Source organism: Pezoporus wallicus, unplaced genomic scaffold (genome assembly GCF_028554395.1).
Source record: "Pezoporus wallicus isolate ANWC-B61680 ecotype Strahan unplaced genomic scaffold, APGP_CSIRO_Pwel_v1 contig_13350, whole genome shotgun sequence".
In the NCBI taxonomy this organism is placed as follows: Eukaryota; Metazoa; Chordata; class Aves; order Psittaciformes; family Psittacidae; genus Pezoporus; species Pezoporus wallicus.
Genome location: NW_026637943.1, coordinates 47,336 through 62,608, shown reverse-complemented (window position 1 = coordinate 62,608; position 15,273 = coordinate 47,336). Strand labels below are relative to the sequence as shown.

The following is a 15,273-nucleotide window of genomic DNA, read 5'->3' as shown; positions in this document are numbered from 1 at the left end:
TAATGCTTTGCTGAAAGCAATGTCTAAGACAATGCTATGCAGCACCTCTGACAAGTTGTAAAGAATCAGCAGGGTTTAATCTAGAAGTGGTAATGTAAGCCCTATGTATTGCTGAGCACTTGGAACAGGCCACATTTTGTTTGTTGTTCTTGTGTTCCACCACTGAACTGTTAGAACCAACTAGAAGGCATGCAGCACACTGGCAGGACTTCCACCCTGTATGCTCTGCAGAAACACAGAAGACAATCAGCAACTTGGGACAGGGATTCACAAGAGACAGAAAGCTGAAAGCTCAGAGAAAAAGAAGAAAATTCACTGCTTGCCACATTAGTTCTTAGAGATGGAAAGTACTGCATTGAGTCACCTATTTGCCCTCTAATACTAACCTTCCTGTTTGCAGATGACAACTCCTTCTGAAGCTGTTCACACTCTCTCTTCAAGCTTAATTTCTCTTGCTCTATGGCTTTGACGATGCCCAACTGGCTTTGATGCTTTTGGTGCTTGAGGGAAAGGATAGTAGATTCCAACTGTCGGATCTAAAGAGACCAGAGATGAACAGATGTTGAAAGATGTTCCAGACCATTCCAAAAATCACATCTGCTTCGTCTAAAATATTGAGTACCAACGGACTTCAGACTTGTAACAGATTTTTTGACATTTTAGCTTGGACCATCTCGTCCTTATTTCCCTTCCTCCTCCCCATAATCTGCTTAATACTGTGAGCCACGAAACGCACAAGGAGAATGCCAGGAATATTAATTTTTTTTAATAAAGAAAAAAAATTGAAGTGTGTTAAATGAAAGTCAGACCAGAAACTTAGGAATTATCAGGACTTTCTTTTAAATAAAGAGCTGTTTAAGACCATCATAAGCGTGTCTGCTAATTAGGTGCAGATATAAAGAAACTACTCCATTACACATTCTTTCTGCAAATGTTTCTGTTCAAAGCTAATGAACAACATTCCCTTCCTTTATAACCCACTGCTAAACAGGAATCACTAAAGACTGCCTCTGTGATCTGTCAGCTTGCTCTGGTTACCTTCTCCCTGGAGTGAGTCAGGTCAGTTTTAGCACTCTGCACTTCTCTCTGCAGCCTCTCATTCTCCTGCCTGAGCAGCTGCTGCTCCTGTTTTGTCAGCTGGTCCAGCTCATCCCAGTGTATTTGCCGCTGTTGGTCCTGCTGCAGCCCTGAGGAAGGCACAGCCAGTTCTAGAACCCGATTCTTAAGACAGACAGAATTGCAGGGTTAGGCCTTAAACAAAGAAGCAGACATTTTCTCTATTCAGGTGAGTTTATAAGTAGGTTTTCAGTAACTGCAGACTCTAAAGTCACAGGATTCCAGTCTTCCTCCCAGCCTACACACCATTTTCCACTAAGAAACCCAACATCCTAATCACAGTGCAAACCCAAAGTGCTTCCCATTGCTAAAATCATAGCTAATAGCGCTGCACCAGAATAGCTGATAGGAGTGCACAGAGTTCAACACTACAAAACAGCAATTTGTGTTCCGTTTCACAGCCTTATCAAGCACATAATAGAACTCAGTATTATATATTATTCAGTAATAGCTGTAATTTAGTTCCTGTTGTACAATTGTGAAACAGCCTCTTTTCCAAGTGGACATTAAATATTCCTTAATTACATGGCAAACAAGCCAAATTACTAACTGAATTTATAATACCAATCCCAGCACTGCTGTCTACAACCTCCTTCAGTTAGTTCCTTATCAGTTGAGGCTGATATAATACCATGCCTTTCAAAACCAAGTGTGACTGAAAATTAAGACACCCCCCCCCCCCCTTTCAATTACTGGTTTGACTGTCAATGATTATAGCTTTCATAGGTGTGAATTCATACATTGTCCACAGATTCGCAGCCTCAGGAGATGCACTAACCATCCCCTGTCCTTATATTCAAAATTTAAAGCAAGTTTTCTAAAAATAAGTTTAAAATCTGCACATTATATACAATCAAACAAGACTAATTGTAGTTAACTATAACTATAGCTAATATAATTATAATAACATAAGTATAATTAGCCATTTTAAAATGGAAAACTACAAAATACAGAAACCAACATTAAAATAAGGCTTTTCTGTACCCACCTTTCAGCTGTTTTTGGTAATTATTAGCTTTATATCACTTGTTTAGAAATAATAATAAGACATCAATAGTTGCACAACTCAGTCTACTTGCTCAAGCCTGCAGCACTATGTGTTCTTTTAGTGGATGAGCTATCGTAAAGATAGCTACAGAAAACCAGCAGCCAGTGTCTGTAACTCTGACATGCAAAGTTGACTGACTTTGAGACACCTGAAGTCTGTTACCTTTTCATTTGCATTTTGCAGCTGCTTGTGTAAAGACATCACTTCTTGTTTAAGAGTTTCCTTCTCCTGTTGTATCACCCGTAAGTCCGATTTTAGTCGGGACATTTGAAGGTTTGTATTTTGCAGTGTTTCATCTAGACTCTGAACCTGTAACGAGCAAGAAAGCAGCTTGGCATTTGCTGGACCAACGTTTCTTGTAACCTTAGTCTGCTTGGATGTGTATGCACCACATATCACACACATTTAGGGTCTCTGATGGAAGGAGAGAAGAAAAGGAATGAAGAAGTTACAATGCTGACAGCCCTCTTTAAAAATGCCAAATGATTTTAACTTTCTGTTCCCAATTAGTAGCGATCCACTTTGAATTCAGCCACAACACTGCATTCAGAGACACATTCTTGTTCCCTGAATATTTACAGTGATGTCCTGGGAAGTGAATATTTCTCTTGAATTATTTATTCTTCCTGGCAGCCCCTGGCCAACAAGAAAACCCCTGTGTCATCGGCCAAGCAGATAGCCATTCGCTCCACTCCCCTGCCTGGAGAGAGATGAGCCACTGCCAGAAAAGAAGACAGCAACAGCAGGACCTCTGCAGTATTTTAGGTATAACTGAGCAGAATGAATTGGCAAAAGTAATCTTGTGATTCACTTTAAAACTGCAAACTGATGCTTAATGACACTTGGAACCCTTTAGATGAATACCATTGACTAAGTCTGAGACTAAATGCGCCTAGGCTCTGTTTGCTATTTAGAAAGCAAGGGGGTCCAATCTGAACCTCATGACTCAACAGGAGAGTCTCCCCTATCCTTTGTGCCTTCAGTCTCTGTATTAATCATCTTTAGATCGATTTTACCTCTGTTTTCCTCTGTATGCTTCATCCATGTAATAAGTAATAGAAGAATTTGACGGCAAGATTCACTCCAAGTCGTGCCTTTATAAATCATATTAAAATTGTTCTTGCTAATACCTTTGATGGTCCTTGAGAGACCCCAAACCACTCATCTTTCACAACACTTTTATACCTTTTCTTGTGAAACTGTGAGCTGTGTTTTCAGTGTCTGACTCTGCTGTTCCCAGGACTTCTGTTCCTGCTTCAAGCTGCCAACTGCATTCTCTAAGCAGCTTGCTTTAGCCACCTGAAATAAGATTACACTGGTAAGCCTGAGTTATTCAGGATTTGCTTAAACTCAATTTGGCTTTGAGAGAGAAGTTAGAGAGAGTTACAGCTATGCAAAGAAAATGCGTGAGAGCAGAACAGCCCCCCAGCTCCCAGCCCTGAATCTCTACACAACAGGATCATTATTTACAGTGTGCATAACTAGCTACACTGCTCGAGCTCAGTGTTACAAGATGTAAGAGTTGCAATAAAAGTGAAGAACACTGTCTTCCTTGTCCTGCTGCAATGTGTATAGCCAGGCCTGTGTCCCTTGCAATGTCTGGAATTTTCTGTGTAATCAAATTACAGTAAAGCTGCACTCCAGAATTGAAGCTTTAAGACCAGCTGGGGGGGGGGGGGGGGGGGGGGGAAACCACCACCAAACAAAACAAGGGAGTGGCATTAAGTCTTTATCTGGCTTGAAGGGAAATAAAAAAGAAAACAATCCAAAACAGTTTTACAGATTAGGGTGACAGATAATGATACAAGAATTTTAACAGCTCATCACAGCACATAGATAGCTATGTGAATTTACAGTTCTTTCTTACCTTATCAATACAACTGTTTAATTCCTCACTCAGGGCTTCCTTTTCTTTCTGCAGCTTTTCATTTTTAGAAACTAAGCTTGAAACTTCATTCTGAAGGTCAGAAAGATCAGGACATCTGGGCAGCTGTGGAAAACAAACCCCTCAGTTACATTTCTGTGCTGTTTCAGATTTTGCATGCGTTACACCGTCCTCTCTTCAAGGCCAAGCATCTCACTCTGCGTAGAGTGGAAGAGAGAAGTGTACTCCAATTCAGTACAAATGACCATATGAGTACCCTTCATATGATCCAAGGCATCCTTTCTGCAACAGCAGTGCTAAGGATTCCTAATTGCCCTGTCCTGGCATTTGCATTAGGGCTGGTTCTTCTCTGCCTCTTCTATAAAAGGGGAAAAAAAAAAAACAAACCTCAAACTTTACTGTTGACTTCTGATCTTTTTCCCATTTGACACAGTGCCTTAGCGTAACACCTCATTCCATTCTCCAGGTGAGACCTCACAGCAGCCTTCCAGTATCTAAAGGGGGCCTAAAATGATGCTGAAGAGGGACTCTTCATCAGGGACTGTAGCAATACAACAAGGGGTAGTGGGTTTTAACTTAAACAGAGTAAGTTCAGATTAGATGTAAGGAAGAAATTCTTTACTGTGTGGGCTGTGAGGCACTAGAACAGGGTGCCCAGAGAATTAAACGCTCCATCCCTAGCAATGTTCAAGACCAGGTGGGACAGAGCCTTGGGCAACACGGTCTGCTGTGAGGCATCACTGCCCATGGTAGGGGGCTTGGAACTAGATGATCTTAGGGTCCTTACCAACCCTAACTATTTTGTGATTCTATGAACACTCAACTTTCTCCTATGCTGTTCTGTTTTTGCCCACTCAATCTTCTCTCTTTAATTACACTCAAGCCACAATCCACTCTCTACTGAATAGGTCTCATCTGCTTTTGCTTTTTAAGACCATTATCTATTCTAAGCATTGGATACATCAAATGAGCGCTTTACAGCGTAAAGAGAATTACTTTATGAAGCCCTACTCAAGGGAGCTAACTCATTTGTAGCCTTCATTATCTGTGTTTATTAGCATATATTTACAGCCAATTGAACTATGCTTAGGCAGGTGTTAACCAGGCTCTCCAGGAAATTATCCTCAGAAGCTATGAGATGTTGAAGTCTCCAGATGGGTTTAACAATAGGAATTCTCTCTGAAATGATGGGCTGGAAGAGACCAGTCCTTAAACTGAGCTACACAGGACCAGGTTAGATGGGGCTTTGAGCAACCCTGTCTAGAGAAAGGTGTCCCTGCCTGTGGCAGGGGGCTTGGAACTAGATGGTTTTTAAGGTCTCTTACCACCCAAACCATTCTGTGACTATATAATATGCAGTTCTATCCCATCTGCACAAACTAGAAAAGCCCTATCTATTCCTTGATTAGAGCTTTAAGTCTTTGCCTTCATTATCAAAGCCTGCCTTTGTAGATCCACTACTCTGGAAGACATTCTGGCAAGGGCTAAGTGAAACCAACCTTATCTGAACAATTATGCATTGTACCCAGAGACTGTTTCAAGAGGATTTATATTGCCCTGCTGTTATGACTTCTTTAGAGAAATAACTCTTTCCAACTCTGACAAGAGAGCAGGACATGTTTTTAAGAGGCAGCCGGCATTCTCTCATGGCACTCAAATGAGCTTCCATACCTGTTTTGTCTTCTCAAGTTCCTGCTTGAGAATGTGGTTCTCCTGCTCCAGCATGCGAGCTTGAACCTTTATTTTCGACAGCTCCGTCTCCAAGGAAGACACCATATTTGATGACTGCAAAAAGTAAAAGGCTCAGGTTTCAACATAGGAGACATGCAGAGTAACAAAGATTAACCAGAGGATGCTGCACCCAGTGACATGCTTGGAGCTGGGATGGCACTGTACTGTATAGAACAGATGCTGGAAAATGCAGGTAAATCTTTAGTATCACTAAGCCACATTTTCAAGGCAAACCTGAACATTTCTTTCTCCCTGCTATTGGCTGCTGCCAGACTTTCCTTCTACCCCCACTACCACATGCATGTATGTTTGCAGCTAGTACTTGGAAGTCCAGTTTTGAAAGAACACAACATAGCTCAGGAATGGGATGCTAACTCCATGGCACCTGCACACTCCTAGAAGTTCAGTTATTTCATACTGTTAGAAATAGTGGAATCCTCTACCTTTACTTTGGAGTTTTGCAGTTCCTCTTTTAGTACCAGTCTTTCCTTTTCCCATTCTTCCAGGGTACACTTTCCCGATTCTCTTTCCTTTTGCTTGAGCACCCTTGCCAGCTGCTGATTAAGATCCTGCACATCTGCTTGATTTTTGGAGTTCCTCTGGCTAAGTTCTGTATTTTCGGAGTCTAGCTGCTGGTTTCTGGTCTTCAGATCTACTACCTGAATCAGGAAAGCAGTGTCAGTTACGTTTGCTTTTACACTGGGGAGTAAACTGAATGACTCTGAACAGTGGTGCGGAGCTGTTACCTTCACTCTATGTAACAGTCACGAGTCCAGTAGCACTGCTTGCTTTATTTCGTTATAGCTCTTTAACTTGCTTCATGCTCTAATTTTAGGCCAAATCAAGTAGAATCATATTTAGGAGTAGGAGTCCTCCTGATGACCTGTTGCATGCGTGTTCAGCCTTGCAAACAAAATTTCTCATAATTGGCCTCAATTATATCAATTATGACAGCAGTCATCTGGCTCACCACTCTGTTCCTCCTTCCCTTTGCCATGTGATGTATATTCTGAGGCTTGTGCTGGTGAGCTAGTAGATTATTCTGAGCAAGTAGAATTTTACTAAGCAATACTAAGAGGGGTGTGAATGTAAGAGCCATTTAAACTTTCTCCTTTGCCTAGCATAACAAACCAACCTTAAAATAAAAGTAGCAGTCTCATGGATACGAGCAAAGGGTCATGGCTGGCAGCGTTCCTAGACCCACATAACTGGGAAATAAGTAGAGGCTGAATCACGTAACCTCTCTCTCCCCAAGGGCTACAGCAGAGCATTACCCAGAGAAACTACAAAAAGAAATAGTTTAACTTTATATTTCTATTAAATAAACTTTCCAAGTTAACCATGGAAAGTGCTCTCAAGTCTATAAGATGGGTAGTTACAGTAGCTTTGCAGTTTCTTGATCAGGTCAAACATGCCTCACATTAATCCCACATTGTTAGTAAGAACAGTTATCAGAGTTTAAATATATATAATGGTCATTTCTACTGCCTTTGTGATGGTGTAAGGAACAGCTTTTCTACAGTGATGATTTCTACAGGAAAGGTTATGGGCTCAGCCTGTATACCTGCTTTTTCAGGTTGTCAACCATCTTCTGTACAGCTACTTTCTCCTTTCTCACTGCTTCTATCTTTTGCCTAAGAAAAATGAAAGCTCATTAACAGAAGCCAGATTAACTGCAGAAAATAAGGCCATTTCAAATTTCACAGTATATCCAACACATGTAGGAGCTTTGAAAGAAGGGATGTAACCACCCTGTCTGCACTGCAGCAAGAGCCGAAAGGCATATATGCAGTACATGCCCCATTGAATTCTTACCGCATTTCTTCCTGGGACCCATTTAGCTCCCTCAGTTTCAGGCTGGAAGCACTACCCTCCTCATTCAGTAAAGTCACTTCATTTTTCAGAATAATATTTTCTTCTCTGAGCTTCTCAGCTTCAAATCTGTGACAGAGAAAGAAGTCAAGTGAAAACTGGTTCTGTATGTCATCTAGGCCCACAGCAACAAGATTTACCAAAAGCCTAAGCTACCTGTACTAGTTCAGAAGAAAGCTACAATTGACTTATCTTGTATGAACGGTATATGGATTTTACATTTCATTTAGTAAGAGGGCTCCCCAAATCACTGAAAAAAGGTGCTTTTTGTGCATGTTTTTGTACAGCTGAAGTTGGTTAAACTCTAAGATACCTAATAAAAGTTTCACACTAATATTGTACTATACCTTTCAGCCCTTAAGTTACAAATAACATAACTTTAAGCAACTTAACACCACAATATGCAGATTGCTAGGAGAGCAATCTGTTTCAGGAGTCTAGTATGCTGGAAACAGCAGCACTGGAAAATGCCTTTTCTGTCCTGAGGCAACTGTAAGAAAGTAACTTAGCCATGGTTTAATACGTGAAAGAATGATTTCTTGCAGGAGGCTGGTGCTGAACAATAATGAAGCTACTTGCAGCTACTTTCCTGTCCTGGTTTTGGCTGGGATAGAGCTAATTTTCTTCCCATTAGCCAGCACAGTGCTGTGTTTTGGCTTCAGTCTGAGAACAATGCTGAATAATGCACCAAAGTTTTACTATTGCTCAATAGCACTTACCCTGATCAAGGACTTCTCAGTCTGTCATGCTCTGCTAGTGAGGAGGGGCACAAGAAGCCAGGAGGGAGCAGAGACAGGACACCTGACCCAAACTAGCCAAAGGGGTATTTCCATACCACAGCATGTCGTACCCAGGATATAAACTGGGGGGGGGGGGGGGAGTTACCCAGAAAAGACCAATTGCTGCTCAGGTCAGGCTAGGTATTAGTCAGTAGGTGCTAAGCAATTGTATTGGGCATCACTGCTGTTTGTTGGTTGGTTTTTAGTTTGGTTTTGTTTTTTTTTTCCCTTTTAGTTTTATCTTCTCTCCCCTTGTTATTTCCCTTATAATTATTAGTAGTATAATACTGTACTTTAGTTATTAAACTGCTCTTATCTCAACTCACAGTTCTCCTCCCCATCCCACCCGGTGGGGAAAGGCAGAGGGAGGGGTGAGCAAGGGGCTGTGTGGTGATGGGTTACTGGCTGGGTCCTTTATGATGCCCAACATAGGGCACAAAGGTTTGCGATAATGACAGATCTCACCAGAGCCTGTCAAAATAAATTCATTATAAACGCTCACTGCATTGGTTTAATAGTCACAGATCACAATGTTGATTTATTTGCTCTCAGAGTTGCACTATGTAACACTTGCAGTATGCGCTCCCTGCAGTGATGTTTATCATCCACAGTGCCTGGACTGAGGTTCTTGGTTTTGTTGCATTTTTAATAATGCCTTGTAACATGATATTATTGCTGGTCATGAAGCTAATTGCATATGTACTCAGCATTGCCATCACCTCTATACCTTGGAAGCCATCTAATGAGAACTATTAATAATTATACTGCTTGCCTTTTCTTCTTGGAGGCCCAACCTATGGAGAACTTCCTCCCACACCTTCCCCACCAGCCTATTTGAGTAGCATTTGAGAATTTCAAAGGTTTTGAACATCCTTTGGGTACTCTTGAAACCAACCTGGCCTTTTTGCTGGGAACCAGCATATTGCTTATGGTTCAGGTCTTGTTTAAGGTTAAACAACTACTTAAGAATAGTACCAAGAGATCTTCCTCAAGGCTGGATAGTTATGAGTGGCAGGGTGTGTGAGATAGTATGGGCGAGTACCTAGGCCTGTGGGCCCCTCTAGTGCTTTGGAGCTTCACCCCTTAGCAAATGCAAAATCTGAAAAAAACTAGTAAAACCTTTAGAAAAAAGTACACTGTCATCCTGGCAGTGCAAGATAGGTACAAATAACTGCAACGTGCTGGGACCTGGCCCATGCCTACAGAGCCCTGCTCAACACTATCCAGTACCTTCAAGAGGAAAAGAAGGTCTCTGAATCAGATGGCAAAGCAACAGACACCACAGCTACTCCAGCCCCGACAATGAGCACAGCAGCTACTCTAACCCCATGATGGACACTGCAGCTACTCCACTCTAACTCTGACAACAGATGCTGCAGCCACTCCAACCACACTGAAAGACACTACATCTGAACCAAAGAACCAGTCCATGCCCCTATCAGTCACTCCTGTACAGAAAAAGAAAGGGACATGGAAGTCACCTTGAGTAGTGAAACAGGACAAACAGGGCCTTCACAAGAAACAGAGGAAGTGGTAGAACCAGAGGTAAACTCTTGATCCCTGTCTCTGAGGGAGCTGCAGGACATATTAAAAGATTCCAACCGTTGTCCATGTGAGCATATTATCACCTGGCTGCTACAATGCTGGGACAATGGAGATAGTAGCCTGGACTTTGAGAGTAGAGAATCCAAGCAGCTGGGATCACTTTCTAGGGAAGCAGGTGTTGACAAGACAATTTGAAAGGGGACACAATCCCTCAGCCTCTGGAAGTGACTCCTATCAGCTGTGAAGGAAAGGTATCCCTTCAAGGAAGATGTTGTAGGCCATAGAGAGGGGTATCCAGTACCTGAGGGAACTGGAACAGGGGCAAGTTCCCGAACACCTTCAATACATTGAGAGGAAGGGAAGAAAATAATCCAGGTCCTTCTGAAAGCTGGTTTGCCATAAAAGAGAGTAAGATCAAGGGACCTGCATAGGAGATCCAATTTTTGGAAATAAAATGTCTGCATGGATGTCATCACATCCCAAACTTTCAAACACTGGAATGCACATTTAGCAAAGGTCACATGGTTAGTTACTAGAGATCTGCCAACCAGGCTGGCCAAGCCCAATCAAAACTTCTACATACCATAGAAGGGGGTAAAGTTCCTGTGGTGCACATAAAGAATTTGCTGGGGAAGACAGTCTGGGTTATTCCTGCCTCAGGCAAAGGCAAACCCACTCATGGGATCACTTTTGCTCAAGGATATGGGTGCACTTGAACGGTAATGCAGAGGATGGGGAAGTCCAGTGTGTACCTCAAGGACATTTGATTCTGGGTTAAAATAGCCAGTTACATAAACTGTATGATGCTGTACAACATTAAATATTAGTGCTTTCACTGCGGCAATCCATCACTGTTCTGGACACCTTGTGGCACCCATCCCCACTGCTTCAGATTTGAGGATCTGAACCTAACTCCCTTTTGATCACCATGTTAATGAAGAATGAACTTTGATAAAATTGGACAAGTGCAGCAGTGATGGAACTAAAATGAACTTCAGCATGCAACAATCCAACATACACACTATCCATCCTTCCTGCCTAGAGAAACTGTTATGACAGATAGAGCCCCAGATCATGGAACTCAGACTTTTGTATGGATGGCCCACAGACTATGGGAATGATCTCTGTGTGTATATATATATATATATATATATTTATACATCTAAAGACAGTAAAGGTGATGGTGGGAAGTATGGCACCTGGCATGATGTGAATGGTATGAAATACAGAGTGGATAGTGTCCTGGTTTCAGCTGGGGTAGAGTTAACTTTCTTTCTAGTAGCTGGTATAGTGCTGGGTTACGAATTTGTCTAAGAATAATGCTTAAAACATGACATGGCCTCAAAAAAAACAAAAAAAAATAGAGCAGTTATAAACAAGTACGTAAAACCTATTATATTCTCTGTGTTATAATCGTATTTACCATATTACATACCTGATGGACTCCTAACACTAAGTACTCCTGCTGGGGAAAAAGTTACCATATCTCTTGAGTATTAACTTAAATATTGGAAAAAACAGAAGCATTTTCAGCATTCCAAGTGACATTGAGTACTAGGAGGGTGCAAACTGAGTGAAGAAGTGATATTAGTAAAAGGTAAATGCATTCTGTAAGTGTTACCATAGTATTTTGTACATAAAAATACAGGGGGTTCCGATGTACCATAAACTACGCACTGCAAAGGTGACTGCATCCACAGACAGAACAGCTGGCAGGTTGCTCCTGTTTTACCATTCATGTTAGGTCACGGTCAGAGAGGAGTAAGTCACACATTTCAACTGTCACTATCCATGATTAAACAGCCCGCTTGCTAGTAGTTACAAGTCCAAGGCACTGATCTCTAATCAGAGTTAAACTACAGTAGTTAATGCAGCAGCCATACAGCAGGCAGGTGGCTACAAAGCAACGAGTGGGATGCTAGGTTAGTTTCTAAGCAGCACATTTCCCACAAAGTTTTGCAAATGTACGTTACCTCAAAAGATCAACTTTTTGCTGCAGCTCAGTGCATGTGCTTTGTAAGCTGTGCTCCACTGTATGCCTCTCCTCTCTCTCTTTGTGGAGATGCATGTCATTTGGGTTAACCAGAGCAGCTTCCAGTGCTGCTTTCCTTCCTTGCATTTGACACACCTGCACCTTGAAGGCATGACTGCCTGCTCTGGCTTTAACACATGCTTTCTCCAGTTCTGAATCCATCTCAGTCATTTCTTCCAGGTCTGTAGAATCAGCCTCCAAAAATGAATGGACATTCAAATCTGTTCCCTTGTCTGCACTGTTACAATCGCTGGGCAACCCTTGAAAGATGGGATCCATTTCATCTGGCAGCTGAGATTGTTCTGAGCTGGAGTAGGAGCAGCCAGGACTGGGAGGTTGCACCATCTCCTGCTCTGCTGCTTGCAATTTGTGCTGCAGCCTGATGATCTCAGCAGCCATTCTGACATTTTCCTTCACTGCTTGCTCATGCACTTTCTGCAGATTTAAGAGGACATCCACATCACCTCCCAGAGGTGCCATACCACTAAAAGCAGCAATTCTGCTCTTTGCTTTTGTACACTCATTTTCCAGGACCCTATAATGATTTTGTAGTGCAGAAAAACAATGGGTCTCGCACTGCAATTTCTGTATTCTCCCTTGAAGGTTTAAGATTTCTAAATTCATCTTGGCCTTCTCTGTTTCTGCTCTTACACAAATGTCCTGGTTTAAACTCTCCAAAGCAAGTAGTTTGGAATTGAGGTCTTCTTTCTCTTGCTTATATTCACTGTGAAGTCTCTCCAGCTTTTGCCTGAACAGCTTCCCATTTTCCTCCACCACAGATATATGCTCCTCTTTGCTCTTTAGCTCTTTCTCATGGTCATTTTGGAGTTGTGTTATTTCATCATTCAGTCTTTTCTCTTGCTTCTCAGCAGCACTCCTCAGATCCCACAGTTCCTTCTGAAGCTGCTCCCTCTCGCACACAAGCTTGTTCACTTCCTCCTTGAAGATTTTCTCCAGGAGATCTTTCTCCTGGGTGAGGGCAGAAGAAATGGCCTTTTCATTTGCCAGACTTTCCTTCAGTTGCTCGTGGGCTTCAGCAGCCTTCTGAGCAATTTCATCCTTTTCAAACTCCCACTGAGATTTTGCCTCTCTTTGCTGTTCAGCAAGTTCACGCAACTCTCGCTGGTAATGTCCTTCCAGATTTTGGATTGTTTCTTCGTATTTATTCACAAGTGTTTGTGTGCTGGCAGAAAATGGAGTTTCCAAATGAGATGCTCTTCTGTTACAGTCACTTTCCATTTTTTTCCTAAACATGGTTAGCATAAGATATTACTAAACTCTGGACTAACTCCAATAGATTCAAATGGCTTTTTAGGCTGAATAAAACAAGCTGACAAAAACTCTCACTTTTTCACTGAGTTTTAGATGAAGTACTACGTGATGGGTGTTTCCGAGAGCCAAAGTTAAATTTGAGGCAAGTTGCTGAAACTTTCAAAAATAAAAACCTAATTGCCTTGGAAAAGTGTAACTCATGAAATATCCTCAGGAAAGCTTTTGTGTACAATATATGTCCTTCTATTCTTGCGATAAGATTTGTAGGGGCAGATGTTCTTACCCCCATCACTCCCTGTCATCTCCGGAGGGTTTCAGTTTCTTTTAACACTTGATCTTAGCTAAAAACATTTACCATCCAACCTGTTACCTCTTCAGAAAAGAGGTCTGAAAACCCAAATGCTTTAAAAGTACAAAGCCGGGATTTGTAAAGCACAGAGATCCTGAGCAGAAACTCAAGTCACTAATGTCTGGTTACGTTTTAAAACTATTGTTGCCTCTGGGCGAGTTAAAAATCAATATGAAATATCTGCTTAAGAAAGGCCAGAAGAAAAACAACCCCTTGATAGTTCCCCAATGTTGTGGAATAAAATGCATAACAGCACTGAACAGTTTGTACACTTTAATTAAGCATGAGGAGTCAATTCTGCACTAGGTTCACGGTCACCATGCCAAGCCACTGAGGTCAGCATACACCACCACTGTCCCTACCAGCAGTGACACTTACCTTTCCTCCTCCAGGTCCTGCTCATGCTTCCTCAGCAGCTCTTGCTGGAGCTCTTTCTTCTCCAGGGCATGCACCTCAGCCATCCTTTTCAGCTGCTCGTGAAAGCCACGTTCCAGCTCTACCTTCTCTTCCTGCAGTGTCTGCACTAAAACTCTCATCTTTTCTTCCACCCAGACACCATTTTGTATCAGTTCTTCCCGTTCTTGACTAAACTTCTCATTTATCTGGTCCAGTCTGGCTCTAATGTCTTCTTCATGCTCCTGCCTCAGTAGTTCTTGCAGATTGGCTTTTTCCTCATCAAAACGCATTTGTAATTTGTTTTTCTCATCATTGTGCTTACAGTCAAGCTTTTCCTGCTGTTCTCTGAGCACCGCTGCCTCTCCTTGCAGTTCTACAATTTGATTTTTAAGACCAGTTATTTGCTTTTCCATGACATGCATCTCTTCAGTGTACTTCTTCCTCATATCTTCTTGCTCCTTTTCAGAGTGGATTTTTGTCTCATCTAGCTGCTTTTCGTAATAGCTCACCTACAAAAAAGAAACCAGATTGGAATGACTCATTTTCAACAGAATGTTCTACAGAAATGTTTTCTCAACATTTCTGCACAAAATATTTCCATATATTCTATAGAATATTTTGATTTGCACATTAGCATCTTATGTTGATTTCCCCTGCAAAGAATGCTAATGCCTAGCTTAGTTTCTTACTTGGTGGGTTAAAGATGATTATTACATAGAAGTCAGTGAAATTCATGCTTTTCCATTAAATGAATTTGTGAAAAGAGAAGTCACTGACTACTATGAAGCCCTAAGTCAGTTTTGCAAATTGCAAGTGGACTGTATTTCACCGATTACTTTTGGTGCATTTTTCTGGTTTGGAGGCAGATTTTTTGTATTTTTTTTTGTTTTGCCCTTTAAAAAAAAAAAAACCAAAAAAACCCAAACAAAACCCCAAAAATCCAAACTGATAGGAGACAAATACTTAAGGAAAAATAATTATTTCGGGGTGATATTTTATCAGTCCCCTTTCCCCACTCCCGTCCCAGCTGCATCACAATACAGTTTCAATGTTATGCCATATGTGAAATGAATATTTATAGTCTTATAACAATTATATCTGAAAGACACAGGGGAAGCTTGATGGGACCCCCAACTTCTGCTCCTGGACTGACTCCCACAGAATGAGCCTGGCCATCTCTACACCAGTGCATCTCACCTGCAGAGGGACACTGTGACCCTGACAGGGATGCCAGCACAGGCTGGCAGT

General features: G+C 41.7%; 1 protein-coding gene across 9 annotated transcripts in view; it reads right to left on the bottom strand.

Moving 5' to 3' along the window:
- Positions 1-15,273, bottom strand: part of NIN (ninein) — a 62,924-nt gene that overhangs the window by 10,564 nt on the left and 37,087 nt on the right. For 7 of the 9 annotated variants that reach the window (XM_057408444.1, XM_057408445.1, XM_057408446.1 and 4 more), the window contains 11 exons: positions 14,008-14,534; positions 11,950-13,254; positions 7,596-7,721; positions 7,345-7,414; positions 6,224-6,439; positions 5,721-5,834; positions 4,032-4,154; positions 3,350-3,463; positions 2,327-2,473; positions 1,039-1,221; positions 387-536 (listed from right to left, as the gene is read on the bottom strand). In XM_057408444.1, the coding sequence (XP_057264427.1) occupies positions 387-536; positions 1,039-1,221; positions 2,327-2,473; positions 3,350-3,463; positions 4,032-4,154; positions 5,721-5,834; positions 6,224-6,439; positions 7,345-7,414; positions 7,596-7,721; positions 11,950-13,254; positions 14,008-14,534 (3,075 nt within the window). Of the gene's footprint in view, positions 1-386; positions 537-1,038; positions 1,252-2,326; positions 2,474-3,349; positions 3,464-4,031; positions 4,155-5,720; positions 5,835-6,223; positions 6,440-7,344; positions 7,415-7,595; positions 7,722-11,949; positions 13,255-14,007; positions 14,535-15,273 lie in introns of those variants that run through there. The other 2 variants (XM_057408451.1, XM_057408450.1) reach the window with 2 other exon arrangements.